Source organism: Betta splendens, chromosome 14 (assembly GCF_900634795.4).
Source record: "Betta splendens chromosome 14, fBetSpl5.4, whole genome shotgun sequence".
NCBI lineage: Eukaryota > Metazoa > Chordata > Actinopteri > Anabantiformes > Osphronemidae > Betta > Betta splendens.
In genome coordinates, this window is record NC_040894.2 from 5,637,189 (window position 1) to 5,664,542 (window position 27,354).

The following is a 27,354-nucleotide window of genomic DNA, read 5'->3' on the forward strand; positions in this document are numbered from 1 at the left end:
GCCTCGTGCGTGCGTTTTCGATTCAGCAACAAGAAAATGCAAATCAAATCTCCCGGTTTAAGCCAAAAGCAGCCGACAGGCCTCGCAGTTTGGGCTAAAAGGTGTGGAGGCTCGATAAGGTGCTTATTCTTCTTGACCTTGAGGACTTTCAGGCAGGACGCAGAGTGCGCGCAGTGTTAGAGGCCGTTTGGAGCAGAGGAAAACACTGATAAGCTGCTGCCATTACGCATGAAGCCCCACAATAGGGGGACCCCGCCAGACTGAGCCCCCCCCCTCTCCTCCTCCTCCTCCGGCTGCTGGTAACTTGCCGTCGACGCGCAGCTCCGCTCCAGTTTGTTTTTGGAGCGGCTCCGACGACGCAGCGCAGACATGGCTTCGCTCCGCACGGCGCTCCCGACGCTCTGCCTGCACCTCTGTCTCCTCGGCGGCGGTGAGTGAAGCCCAACTACGTGTTTTATTCTTATTTGGGTTTTTTTTTTTTAACAAGTTTTCGCGAGGCTGAGAGGCTGTCGAGTTTGAATGAGGGGCGCAGCGTGCGGCTGCTCATAGACGCGCCAACCGAACGCTTCCTCGAATGAAAAGTGTGTTTTGCGTTAGTTGAACATTCCGCAGTGAGTTGAAAGCAAACTTAAACACAACGAGATGAACAAACTTGCTGAACTTTGAGCTTTTAATCGCCATTTTGTTTGTTTATCGTGTCTTAAACGTTTAATTAGTTGCTGCGTAATTGAACCTGCCGACGAGCCAATTAACCTAGCGGTGCGTCAGCTCGACTGGGTCGTGTTCAATTGTCTGTCTCAAACCCACGTGTAACTCGGTCTGGTTGAGTTATTTACGGTTTTAATGCGGCTGCTGTAAAAAAGGGGGAACGTAGCAAACAGCGGTTTATGTGAACCGCGAGACCAAAGTTGAGCGCGTGGTCACGAACCGGGCAATGAAACCGAAACTCAAGCGAAGAAGAAGCGAGCGTCCGCGTCGGCGGCTCGTGTACCGTCGGGCGAGAACACGTCGTGACCTTAACGCCACGTGGGTCACAGTGATTCTGTCACCGTTCCCGTGGGACCTGTCTCCCCTCGCTGTTAATTGCTCTGACGGGTCCTTCACCGTGGGAGGTTTGGACGAGTTGTACGTGATGTGCGCTCACAGTGGGCGTCGCATCCATGTTTGTTAGGAGTCGTTCTTCCCTGATGATCTCTTTGTTTTAGTTCCACTCAGACTGTTCTGTTCAAGGCTGTGGGGGGGGGGTTGTTCTTTCTTTGGTGCTGCAGTCGACGCTGGCTGCTCCCATGTCTGTTAATGACTCCACTGACTTGTTACTGAGACTAAGCAGACAGTGTTAATGAAAGATTATTGCCGGAGAAGCTTAATATACCGGGTTTCACCCCCCAAATCTCTGCTGCCGCGGAGGGTCGTACAAAACCTGGCAGGGCGTGACGTCGTTAGGTTATATTACATGAATGGACTCATCAGTTACAGCAAACACGGTGTTCACTGATGGATTACCCAACTCCAGCAAGCTTTAATGTACAGAATTAAGTGGAAATCTTTCTTCTTCTCCACGTAGCATCTCACAACACCAACACTCACTCTGTTGTGACCTTATCCCTATTTTCCCCCTAAACCCCTGTTTTTTTGCTCCAGCAGCCTTGTCTTAATTGGGTTACCTCCATTTAATCCTCATCTCCCCTCTACCTCCCATGGAGACAGAGTAAAGCTGTCTTGTTTTTGGATTAGGGTCTTGGCCACTGATGAAGACCCCAGTCCCCTAAAGAGCCTCTAAACCAGGCGCTGTCAAAACTGACCTCCTCCCTAATGGGCCTTGAAGGGCACTTACACGAATGCGATTTGTGGCTAAAAGCATTTCTCCTGCATGGAAATAAAGCCGTCCTCCGCATGGGAGCAACACAAGCGCGTAGCCCGGTGGATGCGTTGCCCACCAACCTCTATCGATTTCAGGGCCCGGTGTTCATCAGTATGATGGTCAGGCGGTGCTGCAGGGATGGGCATGCGGTGGGGGCGGAGTGGTTGCACAGTAAATCAGGGCAGAGTCTTCACGATGACATTTGCAGAGCAGGAAGTGGACGCGGAGGACAGGCTTACCCGGTCCATCCCATTAATACGTATCTGTATCCAAAAGCTTTATTCCTCGTTTCAGTTCTCGGATCCCTAAAGTCTGTCTTTGTCATGCAACATGGCCGTTAGGCACCCAAGTACAGTTGAAATGATGTAATGCTGCTACGACAGCAGCAGCAGGTGGAATGGGTAAATATGTGGTCATGGTGTTTGAGAGCAGAGTGATAATAACATATTAACAACTTGTGGGGACACATCCTGTTCTTTTCGGCGATTGTGTATCAGTAGTTGTGCTTCTTTGACTCATTTTCGGAACGTAGCGGTTTGTTTTTCCGCCTGTAGGTCGTGTTGTCTATAGCACTGTAGAGACACTGTCTATAGACACTGGAGACCGTCCCCCGGGCGGCGAGCGATACTGGTGACGCTCTAATGGACAGACAGGGTTTAAGCAGCTTTAACATATCTGACATTGTGTCTCCTGAACGTCACACTTTCTAGCAGATGCTCTAAATGGATGGAGCCTGGGGATTTTGTGGCGCACCAATTTGTTCAGTGCAGTCTCTGTGAGACGTCGACTTCCTCTGCTCGATGGAGAACTTTCTGAATGTGACTGAAGTCATTTCAGGTTGTTCGAGGCTAGAGTTTTGCGGTGCTGAATAACTTCCACACCTACACCAGATGAATCTATCATGTGAAGGTCTCTGGCATTGAAACTCATGGAGGTTGTTAAGGGTTTCATTAGACACATTTACTCTCAAAATGTCAATTATTAAATATTTGCTTAACAAATAAATCTGTACCAAAATGATTGGTTTCAAGCGCATACTTGTGTCAGATGCTAGTTTGTTGTTCAGTGAAGATAGAACAGCCTAATGTTACTCTGTGTAACATCAGCAGCCCATCAAATGTGAGGATTTCCTGTGTTTCCAGGTTCATTTCATCATATGTCAGATAAATGAAAATAATATGAGTAGAACTAGAAGATGTGAGCTTGGGCTCAAGTAAAGATCAACTGCACTGTTACATCTGGGATTTTTATTAATTGAACAATTTTCAGATCTACAGTTCAATGCAAGGTGGTATTGGAGAATGTTAGTTTCTGGATTCTCCGCTGCATTGACCTATTGATGTTCAGTAAGACGATGGAGACGGTTCTTTTATTCAGTTCACCTAAATTAAATTATTGAGGTATGCAAATAAAGTCAAACCCATCCCTCATTATTTGAGACAAGCAAGTAAAATATTAGTAAAACAGCAACGGATCTATAAAGCGAGTCAGTGAGTAAGTCTTGTGATGTAAATAATGGCCGGCCTCCTTGACCTCTTCTTCATCCGTCTTCGTGGCTGGAAGCCAGAGAGAATGCCTCCGCTCTCCTGTCTGGACGTAGTAGGAAGCGTGCAGCTGTTGGCTGCAGTTGTTCATGTGGGATTAGTGCATTTGCCTGAGTGATAGCAAGGCACGGCGGCCATATAATGTGATGTGTTGGCTCATTGTTTTCATTAAAGAGAGTGCACCGTTTGATCCCAGCGGTGTTATAATGCTGCCTTTCTATAACATTAGGGGTATGTGAGCTATATGTGTCAGTATAGTGAACAATCAAATACCACAGATCGAATTATTGAATATTATTCCGAAGACTTTCCCATTTCCAAGCAGGCATTTAGCGAAGCAGTGCTACTTTATCTCATCTCAAGTAGCTCAGTTCAGCAAATCACAATTTTGCCTCAATCGGCATAAAACTGCTGAATAAGGACACACGGACTTGATGTGTACAAAGGTTCAATATGTTATTGAGAACCACATAAATGTTATGTTGTCAGTAAACAGACTGCAGACGTGCTCAGTGTAAAGGCTTCATCATTAGGCTCATTACCATCAGAACACCATGATGAATTGATTATAATAGATGGTTGATGTTTTTAAGAGGGCAGTTGTTAAAGTTAATTAGCGTCTGGTCAGCGATCAGATCGTTTGAATTCAGAGTATTCTACTATTGCTCTGTTGTTTCAGTTTGTGCATGCTGTGTAAATACAACTCGGCGTTTGTAAAATGAAAGCTGTAGCAGTTTAGCTGCCAGGCGCAGATCTGACATCCACCCTCCAGCCCAAACTGGAGGTTTTCTAAAGAAGCCGTGCGTGTGGAGCAGATCCGCAGCCTGTGAACGTGTGGTGTTTGAGTGGGATTTTATATCCAACAGCTGCCTCTGTCGTTTGATCCCCGGCCTCCTGGGAGGGGGTTTCTGCTGTATCGACTACCTTTCTGGTGCTGAAGAGCGTCCCAAAACATCCTCGGCTGCTGTTATTCAGAGCACATCGCTGAAACGCGGTGAAAAATCCATGCGGTGAACCATCGTCCCTAGAGGAGGAAGACTGTGCTTTTGGAGCCGAGGTAGTTGTACAAGTAAACTCAATCAAGAGGAGGAATGTAGGAAATTACTCATGAGAGGGAGGAACATGTGAGAGCTGAGCACAGAGGACAGATCTGATCACAAACAGCGCCCTCAGCTCTGCACTGACTTTTTTGGGGGTATTTATTTATAAAAAGTGCAAAAACTGCTGCAGGGTCCCACAACAAGTTTCTTTTTTTATTGTGTTGCGAGACCACTGTGAGTGTTGTTCCTCGAAAAACCTCCTTCAGTCTCCAATATTGGATTTGGCTGAACCGCTTGCACTGGCTTGATTATTTATATTCAGCAGCTCAGTGCACGCACGGGGCGCGGTTTTGTTGACATGTCAACGTTTCGCTGCTCTCGTGTCCGTCAGACGTCACATTGATGGGCATGTGTGCATCTATGCATGTCCATACAGGGGCTGCACATTCAGGTAGCGATAGAAAACCTGTTTTAATAATAGCTCGGGCCCCTCCTTCAGCTGAGCATCAGACCTGAGCAACACCGAGGGGCTTCTGTAGCTCCGGTGGTTCAGGGCCTCTGTATACGCCTCTATGGGAGTATCCACTGCATCCGTTGGGCTGAGGTCCGGGCTCTAACTGGGCCTCTGCAGAGGGATTTTATATATTTAGAATCACACTCTAGTCAAATTTCTAGCTCTATCATTGTCCTGCACCATCGTAAGGCAGCGAACCAGCTCCAAAGCATGACCCTCCCTCCACCGTCCTTCACTGGTGGGATGATGCCTTCAGGCTGGGTTTGCTGAATGCAAATGCTCTAAAGAAGAATTAAAAGGTAAGAACATAACAGGATGGAGGGAGAACCAGTCTGGTGGCCAAATTATCTTTATAAGCTGAGTGCATTTATAATTAGTTTGTTTCCTCCTCAGCAGCAGCAGCAGCAGCAGCGCTAAAAGAGCATCTGTTGCTACGCTCGCTCGTTCTTCAGGCTAATTATGCCCCATGCGTTTGTGTATGTAGGTGTGGATTAAGGCAGTCGCATTTTTTGTTGAAATATTCAGCATTTCCACTACTATTTATACTAATAGCCAATATTTTTTAGCAGTTTTGACCATTTGTCTGCAGACTCCTCTCATGCTAAATTGGCCATCTGTACATGATGTCCCTTCATATTTAGAAGCCCATCTGTGGGACACATGGCGCTCTCTTGGGCCACAATCCAAGTCCTGGCAGCCGTCCCGTCTTTGCCAGAGACGGACCAGAAAACCTCCCGCATCGCCTTCATTGAGAAGCTTCTCCTTCCTCCCTCGCCCACGTCTACACCCCCCACCCCCACCCCCCTCCTCGCTCTGCAAACAGAGCTTAACCAGCAGCTGCACACACCTGACTCCCAATCCATCCGCCCAGGCACATTCTGGTGGGGGGGGGGGGGCAACAAGCGGGGGCTCACGTTACAGAGAAACCCAACACCACAATGGTCTTCACCTCCTTCCCGCTTTTTCTGAGCCCCGTTCGGTCCCCCTCCTCACACACCTCTCCCATGCCCCCCCCCCCCCCCATCGTTTCCCTTCTTGTGCAGTGGACAGAGCCTGGGAATATTTACTTTGCTCTTTTTTTGCTGTCAACAGTTGTGACTAAGACAACGCAGATAAAGAGTGGGATTAGGTTAATCAGTGTGTGATGCAGTGCTTCTCATTGTTATCAGGATCCATTATGAAGTATAAAAGTTAAGCTTTCTTACTTTATCAGTCTTTGGCTCAGTCTTTTTACACTGGCACGTAAACATTTACACCCACGGAGTCGCCTGTTTGTCAAGAGCAGTTTCTTAGAAGCTGGATGAATATTTATTCAAGTGTCCAAACCACAAAAGACAGAAGATCCTGATGCCAAACACAATCAGTTTGATTTCGGACCAGTTCGTTCTTGGCTCTAACATCTTATTTTTTCCTACCTACAGTAGCAGTTGTAAAGGAATTCTTTGTGATTAATAAAACTGAACTTTAAAGTGATGCTATTTATCAGTTAATTAACTGCGTAATGGGCGACGGACATGTTTTTGATCATGTTGTCTGTAAATTGTTAGTGTAAGATATACATTTCCTCTGAACGCTGGATGTGACACCATCTCATGTCTGTGTAATAAATGAGGAACAAGTGAGCACATCTTCTTCCATTCAGAGCATGTGCTGCTCCTTGAAAGCATGTTATCACCAGTCGTGTATCTCCCAACTAAAGGATCCCGATTTTCAGTCCTCAGGGTGAAGGTGTGTGCGTGAAATGTGACCGCAGCACGATGTCATTAGTTGGGGGTGTCACTTTTATCACTCAGTCTGTTCTCCTGTAATGGATATTAGATGCGATTCTTCTCGGGACAATGCAGATGCCACAGTATTTGCCCGCGGCGTCGCCCGGGACCGCGTCATTGTCCCGAGGAATGCGAAGTGTGCGTGTCACCTGGAGAAGGCCTGAAGTGGAGGCAGTGTGGTTTCACCTGCGTGACGGATGTGGAGGCAACACGTAATGTCTGTTGTCTTCCTCCCGGTTTAAAGGTCACAGAGCACAGCGGATACATGCACAGCTCAGGGTGGAAGTGGTTTAGTGTGACAGCTTCCAAAAATAATGTCTTTATGTCTCAGGGTTCACATTGTCTTCACCCCAAGACACTTGAGACGTGCCTTCTTTTAGTTCAGGGGCAGCGATGTCCACATGAGACATTTTTTAAATGTTTTAAAGAATATATATATTCTAATTTGTCGGAATTCATCGTGATTTCCCAAAAGGAGATCTTGAGTTTTTCTTGTACTATACAAGAGCCACTGTTTCACTCGACGGTAAAGAAAAATAATTAGTTTGCCGCTGTAATGTCTTTCTTTCCTACAGTGCGTCCATCCAGATGAACTGGCTCCGTGCCAGTCAGCGGCTCGTCACAGCAACTCGCATTCACATCTGTCGTCGAATTAAAATGAAGTCAGCTCGAATCCAGACTGACTTTGATGGTGAGACGGCGTCTCGCGCGCCTGGCGGGTCCATGTGCAGATGAATATTCATGATGACCTCAGGGCTCACCACAGCTTCTTCTGTGGGGCGTTTGTCTCTCTGGTAATGGGCTGTGCCATGTGATGGCACAAATCTACCAGCGTTGCTAGTTACTAGAGTCTGTTTACTACCTATAACAGTGCAGCCAGCTCTGGCTTTATAAGTGTGTATAAAGTGGCTTTAGTCAATATTATGTAGTGTTTTGTGATGGATGTTCTTCCCCAACCCCAGAGGCTCATGGACCAGCGTGAGCATCACGTGAGGCCAGATTCACCTCACAGATCATGTTTTATAAAGGACTCCCCCTTCAGCTCATTCACAGGACAGGCCTAATTATTTTCTGTGTTTTTGTGTGGTTGAGTTAGTGGTTTGAGGCCATTTGTTTTTCCAATTCTCCAGAGAGTGGATCTCTTTGTTAAATGTCCTTCAGGGAAACCAAGAGAGGCAGGGAAGAAGCTGGTGGGAGGAAAATCAGAAGCAACTGTTGATGGGACGGTGGAATTTGTCTGACACGTTTTCATTATGTCTGTTTCTCCGCAAGCAGAAGATTGATCATCTTCATGATTGACCTTGGCTTTATCATCGACAGTGATGCTAAAATAATATTTCACAATAAAATGCCAGGTTGTTGCCCAGCAACTGTTATTTAGTCTTTAAATATCAGGTTTAGTCTGTTGACTCCGAATGAGAAGCTTTTTCTGTGATGCATTTTCGCCCTTTGTTCAGTCAAAGCGTTTCTCTGCTGGAAGTGCAAAGTGAAACATGTTCCTCTCTAACTAGAGGCTTTCCTCAGTGGCCTTTGTTGTGAAATGTCACAGATGTTGACGTGGGGCGTGATAACGGGCTTGGTTCACAGATAAGAATCCGACACTGACGGGTGATGTCCGAGTCACATACAGAATCCATAACGAAGCCGCGGTGCGCTGTTGACTTCTGAGGCAATTTAGCTCCGGCCAGTGTCTTTTGAAGGTGTGTTTGATGAGTGCTGTAATGCGATCCACCTCTTCAGCTCAAATTTAAGGTCAGGAATCTGCCCTCCGGTCGTCTTCTGCTACTCCAATTTGAGAATAAAGACACGCAAGGCCCCAAAGTGAGCCTACCCCATGCACTATTAAAACCCGATTGAAATGTGTGATCTATCATCTGAGATTCGTGCAGGAGCAAAAAGATAAAAAGGCTGTGGTTGAAAAGCACTGTTCTAGAGTTAAGTATGAGGTGGATGATTTAACTTTCAATGATATTAGAGCTGCGTGGTTTGTAAACCAGACTTATTGTGATTATCGTGAACAACTTTGCAAGTTGTAATTGCTCAAAGCACTCGTTTAATTAATTAATAACTGGTCAACAATTTGCTTGTCACGTTCTTAAATAAATTCACAAAATGAAGATCCATCTGAATAATACAAGGCAGCAGCCATGATGAGCTTCATCTGCAGGTTGGCTTGGGGACTTGCAACCTAAAAAAAGTCAGCGTTAACCATGATAATCTAAAAGCACTTCCCAGCAAAATCTATCAGTGTCCCTTGAGGTAAAGGCAACAACACAGATTGTATCTTAGCTAAAGTCTCCCTGTTGTTCAAGTGTGTGATAACGCAGAGTTCAGTGTGAGACAGCAGCCTCTCCACATGCAGAGGACTCATTCAAGGTGGTTGGTGTCTTAAAGCTGATGATATTCTTTGGGAAACAGATGTATGGGAGGTTCTGACCTGGATTGAATTGGATTGAATACATCATGACCCAAGCATCTCACATTAGATTAGCTTCAGTAAATCTTATCCTCCACAGCCACACTCATTTGTGTCCAGTTGAGTTCTTATTGTGTGCAAACTGTCGTGTCGTTAACTCAAGAATTACCTCTGTTACAATTGCAGCATACATTATACTTAGCTAACACACACACACACATATTGATAAAACAGGCCACATCCTGAGTGCCACTGAATAAATAATGTCTCCTGAAGTGCTGAACATTCATCAGCTGTTAGACTCTGTTCCTAAACACACCGTGGTGTATGTCCAATATGTCAGCTATCAAATTTAAATACAATTATTGATATTGTTCTAATTATTATTTGGTGGAGGTAAAAGGACCGATTAACGAAGACAAGCATCAACGCTGACGGAGAAACGTCTGAGTCTGCAAAGCCCCCCGCGGCCGGAGGAGTCACGTCTCCGTGGGCCTCCTCCACCTCCAGCCAGCTTGGCATCTGCTGCCCAGCAGAGACCGGGAGCGCAGATATCCACAGGCCTGGCAAAACAGAGCTGTAGGACACACTGACAGTAACAATAGAGGGGTACGAGATGCGTGGAATGCTTACTGCTGCAAAAGGCATGTAGGTGCATTTAGACTGGTTAGTGCTGTGTTTTAATGCCTAAACTACTTTTTATTAATTTATCTCCCTCCTACTAGCTAATGTTGAAAGGAATGCATGGTGTCCGATGCATTTGTTGTTTGTTTTTCGCCAACGTTTAGAGGGCTGTAAAAATTCAAGGTTGCGCTGAGCGACAGAAGACATTATGCAACATTTTTCAGTAGTTGAACTGTAGTCTGCACGGTGAGTCCACTGATTCTCAGGTGTAAAATCAATGGAGGGCCCCTTTAATAAGAGACGGTCACGCTGTCCACCTTCGCCTCAGAAAACTCCTAGGTCTTTAAAAGTACTTTTTAAACTTTCTTCCCTGAATCAGTATTTTCAGGGTTATATTACATCTCTTTTAATGCCCCTCATGTTTTCCTCTGCAGAGAATAACCATAGTTCATTGACCTTGAGCATTTGATAAACTCATCATCTGAATGCTTGGCCCTGCACAACTTTCAGATGCCGTTGTCAGATTAGGTCCAAGTAGTTTGAGTAGACTGAGTCTGTGCATACAGAACTTTAAATAAAATATAATCTGCCAAAGTATCTAAAATTTTAGAAATATGCTTTGTACTAACTTGGGAACTTTTAAAACCTGTACAGTATAAAACAGCCTCAAGATAAACTACTAAAAGTGCTATAATATGTTTATACTCTGCTTAAAAATACAGTGTAGTTTAAAGTACTTGAAAGTACTGCGATGGAGCCTAAGGTGGGAAGCATAATACTACTTTTGGCCTCCTAATGTTATTTTCACTGCTTGGCATCAGATTGCCGGGACATCGGGCTCAGTTTGGCTCTAAATGAACTGGCAGTGCTTCATTCGCTGACACTGGCATCGTGCTCAGGATCGCCGAGCATCATATCCCTCACTTTTGTTCACTGTAGACAACAAAACCTTTTGGTGTTTGTCTTTAGAAGTCGCATGAACTGAAACAACTTGATGTGGGATGTGAGGGCTTCGTCTGAGAGGCTGCTTGGGAAGCGGCTCCTAATTAAATCAACTCAATTCAATTAGCAGGAGCTCAATTGTGCAGTGAGCATTTCATTACAGAGAAAACATGGCTTTGATTTGATTTAAGCCGGTCTGACCCGAGCATGAGAAACAAACATCAAAGGACTATTTACAAGCTCAAACATGATCACAGTTCGTGAAGCTCAGGTTCCCTCATGCGACGGCCGCCGCCGGTCCGCGAGCGCGGCCGCTCGGAGTCGCTCGCTGTTTCTCCGGGTCGTCTTAGCTCACAGATCAAGGCCGCTGGACTGGATCTTTGAACTTGACATTTCAAAAGGGGGCGAGGATAAAGTGATGCTTAAATATCAAATCCTCTCCCCAACTCCCCGGGCTCTGATATTGGACGCTGTTAAAAGATCAACTGCCTAATCAAAGACGGCGGTTCTGAGCGGAGGATGAGCACGGAGCTAATTTATACACGCTTCAGCGTAAGAGTGTGTGTGTGTGTGTGTGTGTGTGTGTGTGTGTGTGTGTGTGTGTGTGTGTGTGTGTGTGTGTGTGTGTGTGTAGGGAGTCATATACAGTGCTGCTGTATAGCGTCTGTAGTGGATTTACGCCAGAGACTGAACCTTTCAAGAAGGAGACACATTCCTTTCTTTTGAATGCAGGCGTTCAAGGAAAGTGTGAAGTTTGTCATATCTGCACAGGTGTGTTTGAGTGGGAGTCAACAGGTGATGATTGTGTGTGGTCCAGTTACCTTCACCCCCTCTTCCTCTCTTCAACGCTCCTTCCCACAAATCAGTGACAAATGTGCTGCCCACAGGTGTTTTTGGGAACCACCCCCCTCTCCAGCTGCCCTTGTCCTCCCGCCATGGGAACGGGGGCCGGCGGGTCTATTGTGAAGCCCACCCACACACACAGACACACCCTCGGACCCGGGAATCCAGTCCTAACCTCGGTCTGGGCACGCCGCGTCCGAGCGAGTCAAACAAGCGGTGGATATTGTCTGCGGAGCCCTGAGAACTGGAGTCTCGCAGTCTGGAGATCAAGATAAAGTAGGCGCAGAGCTGCTCTGTGCTCCCTTATCAAACAATGCTGCTGGTTATGAGTCCTGAACACAGATATATCATTGTGTTTGACGTCTGACCAACAGCAGGCATCTGCTGCGAAAACTATCACTCTCCCCCCGGAGGCGAGGAGGTGTGTTATGACGTGAAATACGCTGCAAGTTTGTTGTGAAAATACCGGAGATTCAGGTGTTTACATGCACACAACAACTCAATAGACTTAACAAGAACAGGCAAAATTAGGCAATTTCCAGAGCACGTGAGCAGCTGGAGGAGCTGTGTGTGAGCTGATGAGCACTGGAGCCCGTTTGTCTGGACTCTGTGCAGGTTGAGCCCGTGTCCAGAGGTTCGTCAGCGAGTGGGACTTTCACCGGCGCGTCCGTCACAGCCGCCGCAGCCTTGATGTGCTCTGATCTCACCGCCGCCTTTTCCACTGTGTAATTTTTGTGCATGACGCGACACGATCCCCCCCGCACGCCCGCCACTGTCGGCTCTCACCCGTCACCCAGCCGTGGCTCGCCGGCGGATGATTTACTGGTTTCCTAGACAAAACACGGAGATCAGAAGCTCCAATCTGAGCCTAGAATCTAGACGCGCGGAAACGTTTTTCCATTTTTATTGTTTCCCAGTGAGTCTACTCTGATCCTCGCTTTGAGGAACCACCTGAAAAGAGGCTGCGTGACTTAGTGGATAAGATTCCTGCACACTCACCAGCACATTCATACACAGACCCTCCCATAAATTCTTATCATCCCATAAATGCTTATCATCTTTCTCCTCTCAGAGCAGCTGCTTATTGTGAAGCTGAAGAAGGGTGATACGATTACACCACATAACTACTTCCACATAACTTCATCACATCACAATTTGAAAGAGATTTTAAATAGAAAGAAGCAAAGGAACACGATGTCTCCGGTTCATCTCATTATGTGCAGTGGTTTGGTCAGTAAACCTGTTACCTGCCTTCTGGGTGGGATTGTGTTTCACATTTTATGCATTACATTTGTTTGTTAACGTTTGTTAATTCAGCAACGTGAATCTTGGTGAGGAGTTTCTGTAGGTGCAGACCAGGTGTTCTGCCGTCGTCCACGTGTTATCTCACTCATCTGTTCAGGATGTCTGTCCCGTCCTCTTGTATCCGATCCAGGTTTCTGTCAAGTCCTCCCTGCTTAACGTCACCTGTCTCTTTGCTGCCAACACATCAGGGGTCATTTACATTTAGAAACAGGAATGTTAAGAGGAGTTTGTCTGAGCTTGGCCAATTTTCACACCTGGCCAGTCGCTGTAGGAAGCACATACAGTAGCTTCTGACTGGTTTTATTATTATTTAATAGTGTCCAACAACGCTGGCTTTGACTGGTGTGTGTATGTGCACGTGTGAAGTGGGAGTCGTTAGTGTGACTGGGCGAAGGGGAGTAGCCTCTCCTCCTCATTATCGCAGCAGTGCACCTGTGATCGCTCTGAAATTCTCTTTGAGAGCATTAAGGTTCTCAGTGGGGGATTTGGGGGGGGGGGGGGGTCGGGGTTCGCCAGTTTCATCCCGGTGAATTAGGTGTGGCACGCTCGGCCGACAGCTCGCCTCATGTCTGCTGCAGGGGATGAAAGGACAGGGTGCGCACAAACAGGCCTTTGTTGTAGGCCGGGCACCGCTCGAATGCTAATATGCTCCGGTATAAACAGACACAAGCTGCAAAACAATGCAGAGGAGTTCAAACAAATATACACAACACGCATTCATGGATGTTTGTCTCAGAGCGTGCGTGTGTGTTTGTGTGTGTGTGAGATAGTTGCAGTTCATAATCAACATAGCAAAGCTAATTGTGTAAGATTTTTATGTAAATCTAATCAAGCACAATGCGAGGTCTGCACCAGAAAAGCTTCCCTCTAAATGGATTCAGCCTGAGAACACAAATGATTATTATTTAATCATCCGTTTTATTCTAGTTGGCCTTTTGCTTGCTTTTTGCTGCAGTGTGAGAAAGATCCATTTACAAAATGTGCACATACTCCTCACAGCAAACCCCTCTCATCCCCTCAGGCCTTATTGTTGCTCCCACCGGTGGACCAGCCACCGTTACGTAACGGCAGAGGCTGCAGTGAGGCTTCACGGCTGCTCGAAACCAGCGCTCAGACGTCTTGCACCCGTCCCGTTTCAGATCAGAACACTTGATTTTCACCCTCTGAAGTGGTGCCTCTTTTGGCTTAATGGTCCTGAGGTATTTGAGGTGAGATTTGTGAAACGGTGATGCTGCGTGTGTGTCTTGATGGCCATTCATCATGGTCCTTCTGACCTCTCTCCACCGCCACAATAAAAGCACCAGCTCGTCCCACTGTTGCGGGTGATTAATGCAGTCAGTCACTTTATTATTTGCTCTGGCTCAAGCACCTCGTCTGTGAGTTTTGCCGGCACTTAGCGCTGTGACGATGACCACGAGGACGGGGATAAGACGGCCTTTGTTGGAGGAGAGGGGCCGCGGCTGTCGTCAGAGGTTTGATTAACAAAAGGTCTTCTATTTATGCTGTTGGAATAACAGCCAAGGCCTCATACCTGGTGCTGCTCAGCTTAATGCCTCATCCTTCACACTCCTTAATATGGAACGCAGAGGAATCAGCTCTGTTCATATCATGTCTGTGTCAAAATGTCATTTTCTCTACCTTCAGCAAACAGAGGTCACGTGACCTCTTGTTGAATAGGTTAATTAAAGCACCAGGCACCAAAGGTGTTTGGTTTTTTGCAAGGTCAGGACGTGCTCCACGCTTGGGGTCGGTATTCAGTTACAGCAAACCTGTCCTTTTAGAGACAGGAAATCTAATTAAGAATCCTCAAACTGATATTTATGTTTCTGATGTTACAGTTTCTCCCCCAGAACTGCAGTATTTCTGGTATTTCTTCTATATTTACTCTTTCTCCAGGATCTGTTAGCGTAACCAGGACCTGCCATTACTGGTTAATTACATGGCCACAGTTGTTGTAGTTGGAAGGAGCTGCGTTTCAGCCGTCAGGTTAAATTTGTAGGTATGTGCCAGTGCTAAATGAGGGAACCCGTTTGTTTTCGTTCGGCTGCTAGCTGAAGCCCCCCCGCCCCGGTGTAGGTTCAGTGTTTAGCCTGTTGACCTTTAATTAGCCGTCCTGTGGCTGTGGGGCAACCTGCATGCCCGGGCCCAGCGGCTCTGCAGGGGGGCTATTGATGGGTAGTGGATGCCGAGGAACAAGCTGCACTCACTGCCGAACATCAGATACACGCATGCATAAAACATTTATGTTGCTCCTTTAATGAAGTCTCACCCACCGGGCGTGATGATGATGATGAAAAATTAATGTGGCTGCCGAAGAAGTTGCAAACCAGCAGGAACGATGTGCAATTCTTTAAAAGCCTGCGTTGGTGGACCGTTTGTTGGTGCATGAATATGAGCTGAGGAACATGTCGGCATGGCAACAAGTTTATGTTATGTGCTGTGTGCACGTGTGCAGGGTAATGTAACAATTTTAATGTGAGGCAACATGCTTGCGTCCATGGAGGGTGTTTTTCAGGGGACCATCTAGCACCAGAGAGCTGGAGCGAGTCACTAGCGCTCCGTAATGAGCTGACACAGTGCTTATGTTCATCAAAGGTCAGTATCAGTGCCACACGTTTGCAGTCTTGATCTGAGGGAGTCCACCTCTGCATTAATCACACCGCCGCCTCACCTGCAGCGGTGACACGCCTGCTGCGTGGAGCAGGGGGATTGATGATGCATAAAGAGGTGCCTTTGAAGAGATTTGCTCCTCTTCCTTATCGCTCTGTGTGAAAGAAGAAAGCCGGGGCCCTTCGCGGCCACTCCCCGTCATCCAGGGAGCGGGCTGCTGGGAGATTTGTGCCAGATGCTGCCTCTGAATGCGCAGCCTCACGAGCAGGACAAGGAGCTCTCATCTCCACTGTAGAGCCGCATGCTTTCACTGTGTGCGTGTGTGTGTGTGTGTGCGTGTGCGCACACTCTTTGATGTTAGGAAATACTCAGTATCCCCCAGGTGTTCAACAGCACACCAGGGCTGTGTATTGAGAAATCCTCCTCCCTGTCATCCGCACTTATACGCCAGCTTTTTACACCTTCCATCCTCTGAGGCAACCTCAGCGTCTGCACACGACCTTAATTCACAGAGTTTTGAGGTCCTAGAAAGTGTGGTCGGTCCTAACAATTCCTCATAAGTAGTTTCAAGGAAACTACTTTTCTTTGTCAAAACGTGCAGAATGTTTGAAATTGTATACGAATAATATTGATATTTCTTTGTTCTGTGGCGACAGGATGCTATTCAGCCCTAAAAGCAGCCTGACATGTCCCGTGAGGACACGAGGTTATATGGAACATTAATTAATGGACTTTTTGTTCGGCCTCATTTCATGGTTCACCAGTCAAGGGAACGATTGGGTTGAGTAGATGAGGCTGGTTTGTGTCAGAGGTGATTTGGCCTCTTATCAGGAGCAGAGCTGCAGATCTAGGAGGCCTAAGCTGACAGCCTTAATCAAATGGGGAAGCCAATAATGGTGACCTCTTTGGTTAACGTCTGAGGGGACGCGCAGCATGTTTGGCACATAATGAACTAACGCATGCAAGACGTTCCCCCATCATGCCTGTCATTTGTCTGGTTTGTATAGGGAGAGTTATCTGAGTCTGTCTCATAAAAAATGATTTCTTACCCTTAATCTACATCTAATAAACCTTCAATACAGCATGAATATCTGTATAAAAATCAAGGAATTGTGTGCATTTGGGTTCAGAAGCCTTCATTTGGAATAAATTCAGGTTGTTTTAAAAAATGAAAACACAGAGCTCATTGTTCAGTATTGACTATAATGCCTGTGACCTTCAGCTTGGCTCCCTTTACGAGCTTACACTTTAACAATGACGGAATTAACTTCATGTTAATGCCGTAGATTTTTAGCCTCTCGCCGTCCCCGTCTGTCATTCACGTTTCTGACAGACCAGTGATTTGATTTTCTTGTCCCATCACGGGTCTGAGTGGACAGCCTGTCATCACATTCAAATATTCTGAAGTGGTGTTCCCCCTTGAATGAATTAGCTCAGTATCGCGCAGACACAGGCGGCAGACGTCCACCAAATGTATGCACACACACCCGTGGGCGGCTGTCGTGGTTGTCAGGGTCCATAGATCACGGGTCATGTGTATTTGTGCTTTAGTTCCTGCCGTATAAAGTCACAACAGGACCAGATAAGTCCGGTCCCAGGTTGGCTTTGGGAGCCAAATCCCCAGCAGCCCCCCAGTGCTAATCGGATTAACAGAAAAGTTAGAGGCGCGGCCCCAAAGAGACACAACATTTTTTACACTGACTTCTGTGACGTATTGTTCTCTCCAGTCTCCATAAGCTGCTTCTGTAGTAAAGCTGCCTATCATCTCCATCACTGTAAACAGCCACTCACAAGGTACACGCTGCACTATTACTGGTATTGTCGTCTGCCTCATAGGATGCAGCGGGAGCTTCCGAGCGACCGGTGGGTGGGGGCGTGTGCATGTGTGCGCGCCGGGGCTTCGCTTCACCCAGGTGGGGGAACAATGGCGCGCCCGTCGTCTCAGAGGGAATGGTTGGCTGAGCATAGCCGAGACTGGGGCGGAGAGACAAAAAAACATGAGTTGTGAAAATGATTAGCGCAAAAAGAGGGGAGGCGGGACGGTGATGGGGCGCAGACAGCTGAATGGGGGCAGCAGGGTGGCAACTGGACTCGAAAAGCTCTTTTTATGCTCGGGCTGTTCCAACCACGAAGGAGCTGAGCTCCTCTTCAGCATAAAAGCATTGAAAGGTCATTCTCAAAAATACTTGGTTTTGTAAAGTATATGTAGAATTTGATGTACTGTAACAAACATACAGTATAACTGCTTTGAGGCAAGCGTAGAATTAGAGTGTAGTAAAATAGTCAGTTACACCCCAATGTAGTAAGAGTGAAAGCAGAGCAGGGGAGGAGAGTTGTCCTTACAATCTTGCATAACACACCCAAATCAGATTAAAGTGGGAAAACGGGCTTTTTCTGCCATCTTGTTCTCCTTTGTCGCTCTGCGCGTTGGCCCCTCTGTGATCGCAGCCAAGTCCAACACGGCTAAGGAGGCGCTTGGCTCGTGGAACCATCGGGGCAGTTGCGAACTGGCCAGCCTTCCCGTGCCCGCATTCCCCCGACCATGTCTAGGGAACCGATCTTCTGGCCAAGATGTGGTTTTGTGGGTACAGTCAGCCAAGCGGAAGGAGATGAAAATGATGCCATGCGGACAAGAAGCCTTTTCTTCTTTGTTCTGCTAACACGGCAGACAGGCTCCACGTTGGCCTGGGAAGACTGTCAGTCATCTGCCAAACACAATGCAAGGAAGAATTAGATTGAGGATTGGGGGTCAAAACTACAATTAGATGTAGGTCAAGACGATTTAATGCCGATCAAGTGGGAATGAAGTGCCATTTTTGCCATAGAAACGCTCAGCGTGGAGAGGCTCATGAATACGACCGGCTCTCGGTCCAGCGCCTGCATAAGCTGCGACGTTGAATAACCAGTGTCTGTCCGTTTTCCAGTGAGGGCCATGGTGGAGTTGACCATGAAGGAGAGCGTCGAGGTACGCATGGACGACTCGGCCCACATCCCCTGCCAGTACAGCTTCACCGATGCCAGCACTGAGCCCAGCTTCGTCATGATCCAGTGGTTTGTGGTGAGTGCTGCTCACAGGGGCAGTATCTGAAAGCCTTCAGCTGCTCGTTTAGCAGAGCTGTAATATGCATCCTGGGCATTGAGTTGAGCTTGTTAAAGTATCAGGTCTTAATTGCAACAAGCCTGAAACCAGTAATTAGCTCTAGAGCCCTGGATGTTGAAATGCGTCTGACTCACCTCGATCACATAGTACTGTGTGTTGTGCTACGCAGTGATCAGATTCATGTCCAACCATCAAACCTGTAGGAAGAGACAGTATCAATGACAGTATCATCTCCTCTGCAGAAAGACGCCAGCGGCTCGCGGCTGCGCATCTTCTACGGCGACGCCACGCAGCAGATAGTGGACAACCGCACGGACTACAGCGGCCGCATCAAGGTGGCTCTGGGGGAGCAGGGGGCTCGGCTCACCATCCACCACGTCCAGATCTCCGACGAGAGGGAGTTCTTCTGTCAGGTGAACGGACTGGCTGCTGGGAGCGCTGAGGGCAAGACCCACCTCAGAGTGTTCGGTAAGAAGCCTGTATGAACAGAATGGGGATATTCACAGGATAATAGAAATGTGTAGAAATTGGGTAATTTCTGAAATTCTGGAAGTAAAACTTATAAATAGCAAATTCTAAATGACCAAGATGTTTTTTTTCTTTCAGCTGTTCCAGAAGCTCCAGTGATCGAGGGCGTTCTGACTGGTATCTCTGTGACCAGCAACTTTCCATCTAAAGTGGGTCCGCGTCATTTGACGCTTAATATTCTTCAGGATCGCGATAACATTATACCAGGAAACCTAGAGACCTGTTTATTTGATGCGTCTCTCCATCCAGGTGGCGTCTTGTGAGGTTCGGAACGGCTTCCCTAAACCCAACATTACCTGGTACAAGAACGGCGTCCCACTGGTGTCCTCACCAGGACGTAAGTGGAAACACTGGTCCGGTTTCTACTTCCTGTGTGTCCAGGCGTGTCTTAATGGTAATAAATAAATGCCGTGTTGTCTTTCCTGCCCTGCAGATGTAAACGTGTTGATCCTGGTGACCCGGGAGTCCAGTGGCTTGTACTCAGTCCAGAGCACGCTGGAGTACAAGGTAGCGAGGGAGGACAAGGATGCTCTTTTCACCTGTGAGCTCAGCTACTTCACCCCTGAACAAATCAGGACGATGGAGTCCAGCAGCGTCAACATTACTGTTCACTGTGAGTTTAGAAATCTGTTTCCCACTTTCTGTTTGAAAAGTCTTTCTCCCATTGGAACAAACCCTTTGTCTACATTTAGATGCACTTCTTTTATTATATAACACATTAAGTAACCTGAACTAAATATAAGGATATATGCAAATCCAATGACACATATTGAGCTGTTACAAGATTCAAAAACTGCTGTAATAATGCATTATTTAAAGTTTTACTATAGTAAAGCATTATATGTAAGAATCTCTACACCAAACTGTCTAGGGTGCATTTGGTTTTCTGTGTGATGTAACAGATCATGATGCATTGGACAAAATTGCACCGTGCTGAAATATTCATAAGACGCCTACATGAGAATTATTACGACCAACTCATCCACGGGAGAACTGGAGAAAACTGGTTCTAGTCTGTGTAAAACGTGGTGCTGAGCAGAGCATCATGGTTAAGATTATTTATTCTCTTATAATTTTGTTCAGCTTGGCCAGTGGGTCTTTGTTATCTTAGTTGGGAGAACTGGCACTCGCTGGTCGCCAATACTTTATATCCACTCAGTGACAGCCATGTTGTCTACAGCCACCAATTTACAGTAGAGCATGGTGTTAACTGTAGTTGAACACATCTTTGCACGAGCCAGTATTTGAAGCTTGACCCATAAAATGGACTAAAATAAAGTTTGCATCTATTTTGCTGCCTTTTCCTACTTAACTTTCTCTAGTTAGTCTCCTTATGGTTACCTTATTACCTTGTAATTATCAGTGATCTAATTCAGAGTTCATTCATCAAACAGGATCTGTTTCCTCTTTGCCGTTGTTCTTTGACACTGTTGTGTGGCGATAATGTGGCAGACCGAGCCCAACCCCATCTGCGCTGGCAGCGCCGTGGAAATGACCTTGTACAACGACTTTAGCCGCTCGCTGAATAAGCCTTGGTAATTTGATTTTGTGTGTGTGTTTAGACCCTACCACCATGGTGGAGCTTTGGAAGGAGTCGCCCCAGGGCTTGGTCAAAGAGGGGGACACTGTGGAGCTGCGTTGCCAGGGCGACGGCAACCCCCCACCGCCCTTCATTTTCAACAGAGAACAAGTAAGAATAGAGGCCTTTTCTCGCCCTAAAAGTCCCCATGAGAGAATGGGTGACACGCAGGAGACACGTAGGGAATGTTTTTGATATGCAGAGCTCACAGGACCTCATGTAGACACGAGTGTGCGAGGTCTGCGAGGGCTCTGTCAGCTCTGACCCCGCAGATCCGTGCTGGGGTCTGGGAGCGGAGGCCACAATGACAGGGCTCATGTGGAGGACTCCCTTGTGAGACACACATCCATTGTAAGTGCAGATAATAGGGTAACTCAGCTATCTGCCATTTTTAACTTCCCTTAATTGGACAGTCATGAATGTTTTGGTTTGTCATTTTTAATGTTACAAATAGTTTACTTACAGATTTATTGCTGAAATCTAGAGCAATAATGACATGGAAATAGCTTCAGCCTACAAAGATGAGTGGTTTGTACTTCCCATCCATCCTCTCTGTAACGTAACTGTGCAGGACCAGGACTCGGCGCTGGAGAGCAGCGGCGACACGGTGTTCCTGTCGCCAGTGACGCGGAAGGACAGCGGCATCTACCAGTGCCGCCCCCTGGACACGGACGGACAGAGCGACGTCAAAGGGGAAATGCAGCTCACCGTGCACTGTGAGTCGCGGCCGCACGTGCGTGCGCACAGAGGAAGGGGGGAAAACCCGGCTTGGTTTCAAAGCTCAGACACGACACCATGAGGACCTCATTCTCACGTTACCTCCACTGTGTAATGGGGGCTTGCAGGATAAACTCCTGGTAATCTCCCCTGGGCGTCTGATTTCAGCTCACCTGGCTAATGCCTAGGTGTGTTCAGAGGTCCGGGTCTGAAAGCAGCTTAAGCTAGCTTTAGTTGTGTCACTGTTGACAGAACCAGGGTCACTTCCCCTCCAGGGTCACTGTATCCAGACGTCACGCATCATTAGCTTGAAATCTGACTCCTGAGTCCAGCTACATGCTTAAAGCACATCCTGCATATGAGATATATATTAATGATCCATCTCTTCTGTCTTTTGTCTGTGTTTAGATTTGGATCCAGCCGTTGTGGTTCCTAAAGACTCTGAGGTCGTGCACAGAGGAGAGGATCTGACTGCAACATGTAATGCTCTGTCCTCCCTGAAGACAAACACTGTCTGGTACAAGGTGCGCCCATTAGACATCAGATACAACACCCGGGTATTGAAATCCAGTCATTTGTCGTCATGAACTCACAGAAGGTGTGTTATTGTTGTGTGCAGGATGGCAAACAGGTGGGTAAGGGCAACACGTTGCACCTGCACGACGCCACCTATGACACAGCAGGAGTGTACGTTTGCGAGGTGACCGTTCCCTCCCTGCCCGCCCTGCACACCAGCAGCTCCGTTGACATCACCGTCCAAGGTCAGTCTCCTCCCACGTCTTCTCCTCTGCACGTACTAAACCCATATCTCGGCTTAGTGAAATGTCAGTTTACTTTGATTGTTAGGTACAGCTGTATGATTTTGCAGAACATGGTTGAGGAAAAAGGCCAGAAATCAGTGATGCTGACTCAATTACCTTGAGAGCTTTCATTTGAAACACCTGTGCTCGTTACCATGGATACCAGACAGGTATAAGGTCCACATGGACATTCTGACTTTGTCTTACATCCTCCTTTTCCCACATTAAAAATCCAGCAGGAGAGATGTAGACGGGGCCTAAAAGGTCCCTGGAGGACTTTTAATGTGAAACATGTGCAGGAAGTGTTGAGATGCATTGACAATGGCTCGGCATCAAACGAGTGGCGCTGACTTCCTCCCTCCGTGGAGTGGGAGGGGAGCATTTCTGTTTAAACTCAAAGCCACACAGCAGATGACACAAGCTCATCCTGAATGGATGCAATCACTGCATGAATGTGGAGGTAAAGTCAAGTTTGCACCAATGTGCGTGCATGTAGGAGGTCCCGACCTGATGGAGGAGGACGTCGAACTGACGGAAGACACAGGCAGAATCGTGAACCTGAGCTGCGAGGCCCAGGGACACCCGAAGCCCAGCATCTCCTGGACCATCGCTGGCAGCCAGGTATCAGACCATTAGCATTCCATTTGATTAACCTTTATGTATATTCCGTGTCGAGTGTTGAACATATATTATGAATTAGAATGAAAGAAGCACTTCCTGTTAGTTGTTCCCACTTATTACTTGCTGAACGCCGTGGCTGCGTGTGTGTCCACAGAACTGGCAGGAGGTGGTGAGCAAGTCCACCGAGCACATGGCTCAGAGCGTGGTCTCAGTGGAAGTCACCTCAGACATCAGCGCTGTGTGCAACGTGTCCAACAAACTGGGCGCAGAAGTCAGGACCTTCAGCATTAAAGCCAGTGAGTCTCACTGTCAGCGGCTCGTGTGTCTGGATGTTATGAAAGAAAGCGTCTCAGTTTCTGAATGGGTGCAGGGAAAACTCGACCCTTTCTCTGCCTAATGAAAGTCAGTGTCTTTTATTAGGTAGCAAATTCCACTGCATGTGTTATAATGTCCAACTAAGCACCCGAGTCATGAGTGAGACCTTGTTAAGTTTAATTCAGTAACATTCCTGCAGCACCTCCAGCAGCAAATCAAGGTGACGTCATGGCTGCACACACACAGGGATTAAATACACGTCCGTTTAGCCTTAACGAGCACGTCATAAACGTGTGCAGCCACAATAGTGAAGGAGTCCTTGAATGAACCAGTAAAGACTGTGAAGCCACTGGATTAGCATCAGGAGGGCTCCATGTGACCCAGAACGTGACATGAAAGAACGTCCGTGGGTGGATCACGCGTGTTCTGGTCGGACCTTCAGGCACTGACAGCGTTGTTGGTCTCTTTCACAGTTCCCAGAGTCACCACCACCGCTCGCTTCTCACCGGGTAAGAGCCTTTGTTTGTCCCTTGTCTCCTTCCGCTTCCTCTCAAAAGTCAAACACTTCAGCCCAAGTTCTGCCCGTGACAATGAAGGGTTGGAGGACTGCTTCCATTATTAATGCTTTCATGCAGGGTCTCGTGGTTTGCTGGCAGATCTGGGGGATGGCCTGTGGGCTTATTAAATATTCTGTTTGATAGGGTAAAAAAAAAAATCACATCTCCAGAAAATTCAAACATACCAGCATTTACTGTATAATGATGCCACGGCCAAATGCTCTGCACTGGTAAAAACATTATGTGTATATGCCAGAAATTTAAAAGCAAACAAAAATAACCTACAAAGCACTAAAAACAAGCTGTGTCTAACTTTTATTGACTTTTCCAGACAGCCTTGTTTAATAGTGTTTTTTACATACCAGGAAACATTGCGGTTAGGTATGAAGAGAGTCACTGTTATTTGCAATTTACTGACTTTATCTGAGTCACATACTTGTACAGTCTGAACTGTAAAACACATCTAGAGTTGCGTTTTTCTTTTCATTGATTCAGCAAATTCAAAAGCCAACAAAAAAACCCAGAAAAAAGTAATGATAAACTTTTTAATCTTTTTTAATCCAGCTAATCCCCCAGACAAGTTAATCTTCACGCGTTTCTCAGCTCTTAACAGAATAATGACTGAAACAACAGGAAATGAGATGATAGAAATATAAATGTCGTTTTCCACAGAACACGACAAAGTTCTGTTTCTGCCTGGATCTGCATAGGTTCAGCTATTAAGTCTGTAGATGCTGAGCTAAGCTAACGCTCAAGCACTTTAATGAGTCTGAAATATATAAGACGTAATTTCACGCTCTGATAATTATTACTGATGCATGAGGAAACAGGACTTCACATTAAATAAGCCACTTAAGAAAAGATGGCGTTCTCCTGGTTTGACGCTGGCTGGTGCACGGCTCTGCACACACTTACTCTGTAAAGCGCATTGTTCTCGGATGCCGTGAACGTGTCGTAATGGCCTTGTGTGTGTGCGTTTGTGCAGCCGAGGGCAGCGGCGTCATCATCGTGGTGATCATACTGTGTCTGCTGCTGCTCGCCATCCTCGGCAGCGTCCTCTACTTCCTGCACAAGAAGGGGAAGATCCCGTGCGGCCGCTCGGGGAAGCAGGAGATGTGAGTACAGACTGGAGTTGTTGACTTTTCTAACCCGAGTCAGGTTGTGAGTTGGTTCAAATGGACGATTCTGGCGTCAACGCTTGTTTCCGTCGCCAGCACCAAAGAGAAGACCACCAAAGACGACATTGTTGTGGAGATGAAGACCAACACAAAGCCTGAGGATGCTGTGCTGCTAAAGGCCGTCAACGGAGACAAAAAGGCCTCTGATGACCAGGTATCTGTTGTCATATGATGTTAGAAGGATGGTCAGTAAAATTCAACTGCTGGAGGCACAAGAGGAAAAACCCACAGAGAGGGAATAGAAAGTCTTACCTGCTAATGTTAAATGTTTGTCCTCTAAATAAAACACTAACGTGTGGTGATGATGCTGGTGGCTGGGCAGTGGGCTCCGCTGATGTCATCCTCTGTTCCTTCCAGTGAAGACCCGGCGCTGACAAACGGGCCAGCAGTCGGTGTGTGTGTGAGCAGAGGAGGCGGCCGTCACTGAGCTGCTGGCAAACGCCGCCTCCGAGTCCAGACATTCCTCCATCGCTGTTTGTTCTCAGCAGTATTCAATAGTTTTATACAAGAAAACACCACACGCATGCGCACACACACACACACACACACACACACACACACACACACACACACACACACACACACACACACAGGTATGTACAGATGTGTATGTTCTTTTGAATGAATGTTTGCTTCTTAGACAGTTCTTTCATTCGTTTTGTTCAGCTGTTGTTGTGCGTTGGACGATGTCTCTTCCACGTCGTCGCCATTTGTTCCGTTCTGTTATGTACGTGTACATATTAAAGATATTTTGTTATTTAAGTCATTGTGGCACTCAGATTCTCATTCGGCAGAAGCATCTGGGATGCGAGGTGTGCATGTTGATCCATGTTGATGGGAGCGGGCGGTGATGTCAGAGACCAAACACTAGCTGCTGATCTGTCATTGAGTTCTCGCTTTAGTTTGATTTGATGGAGCATCTGTAGACGAGATCCTCCCAAAAACCCCAACAATAGTTAGTTGATTTCACTGGCAGCCTCTCTGTGCAAACTGCTGTCAAGCCTCTACTGTTTGTAAATACGTGTAGTGTACAGATCTGCTAGTGGTGGCCTTGGACTGTTACCGAAGGGGCAAAGGTCAAAGGTCAGCGATCTGCTGTGCCTGTTTCCAGACTGCATCATACACTGAATTTGTTTGTTCTTGCTGTGTGTTTTCACTGAGCGCTGGGCCACGAAGGTGCGTCTCGCCGTCGTGTACCGCAGCTCACGGTCAATACCGCGCTGCTGACCGTTCTGCAACACGCTGCAAGCTCTTACGCTGATCTCAGCGAGGAGACACTTGAAACTCCGCCGAGTTCGAAAACCCGTGCGCGGCGAAAATGTAGTTTTCTGTTCAAAGTGAAAATGTCTGAGATTAGATGTTTAAGATGTAGAACTGTCCATGTACAGAACAGCCTCGGGTGAGAAATGTCCTCATGTGACGCTGTTACGGTTCAGTAAAGCTGCACAAAGCCATAAAACCGATCTTCTTGTGTGCGCAGATGCTTCTGACTTGAGCTGTTCCGTATGTCTGCACCTCGTTCTTCTAGTTCAACTTTCAATTGGGCGTTCTTTTTTGTTTTCTCTGGATTTTTGCCAGTGGTAAAAAAAAAAAAGTTTGATACTGAACATTGAAATTGCTTTTTTTTCCCCATAAATGTGTGTAAATTAAAAACTGTACATGTGCTTTGATGCTTGCATTTTTTATATTTTTTTGCAAGAAAATAATGCCAAATAAAAATGTTTCTTCTAAACAGGCTTTTTTTCATTTGTTATCTCTGCTTGGGTATGAAAGACTAGAATACTAAGTAGAACCATTATACTTTCCTTCCCCCCAAGGCTCAACGTGAACCAGAACACGAGCGAGTCGAGTGTTTTGCGTTCGCTTCGCAGTTCGACAGTGAGGAGACAGGAAGGAGCTCTGCCTCCAAACCGCTGTCAGCACGAGCTGGAAATGACTCCGGCGGTAGCTCAGGTTTCCAGCTGCAGTCTGGAGGAGGAAGGACCGAAAACACTGCTCACATCTGCAACGAATTCAGACGCCGCCAGCGCCGAGCTGCCCTCGCACTGGGAAACGCATCAGTCACTCTCAATGCATTCAGCATAAGGTGCACGACTCCAGGTGAAGACTTCATTCTTCTGGGATCAAGAGTTTGAGGAATCGGGCAAAAAAATGTCAAAGTGTTCTTTAATAATTAGACTAGATCACACCTCAGATTGGACATGATTTTCTTACAAACCCTGAATCTAGATAAACACATGTTTATTTACTCTGGTAAAGTACTCAGTTAATGCTCACCAGGAAAGTGACTGTAAAGCATCTGGACTCCACAAGTGGACCATCAGTCAGTACAAACTTACCTTTTGGAGCCGACTAGCCAAGGTCACAGCAAGTAGTGAGTTAGAAGTACTAACGGTCATGACATGAAGCACAGGGTGACGTCCAGGAGGCTGAAGGCTTCACCTGCAGCAGCCAGCACTGATGTTCACCCGTCTGCACATGGGAACGATAG

At 46.9% G+C, this 27,354-nt stretch overlaps 1 protein-coding gene across 1 annotated transcript; it reads left to right on the forward strand.

The window, feature by feature from the left end:
• The first annotated feature begins 141 nt into the window (after positions 1 to 141).
• mcama (melanoma cell adhesion molecule a) lies at positions 142 to 26,595 on the forward strand. Its single transcript, XM_029174566.3, has 16 exons — positions 142 to 430; positions 18,393 to 18,526; positions 18,811 to 19,036; positions 19,175 to 19,245; positions 19,346 to 19,433; positions 19,530 to 19,709; positions 20,659 to 20,786; positions 21,247 to 21,391; positions 21,801 to 21,916; positions 22,012 to 22,153; positions 22,689 to 22,813; positions 22,968 to 23,109; positions 23,602 to 23,637; positions 24,671 to 24,800; positions 24,900 to 25,017; positions 25,221 to 26,595. The coding sequence occupies exons 1-16, from the start codon at positions 370 to 372 to the stop codon at positions 25,221 to 25,223; spliced, it is 1,845 nt and encodes a 614-aa protein (XP_029030399.1). The 5' UTR covers positions 142 to 369; the 3' UTR covers positions 25,224 to 26,595.
• Positions 26,596 to 27,354: the final 759 nt, after the last annotated feature.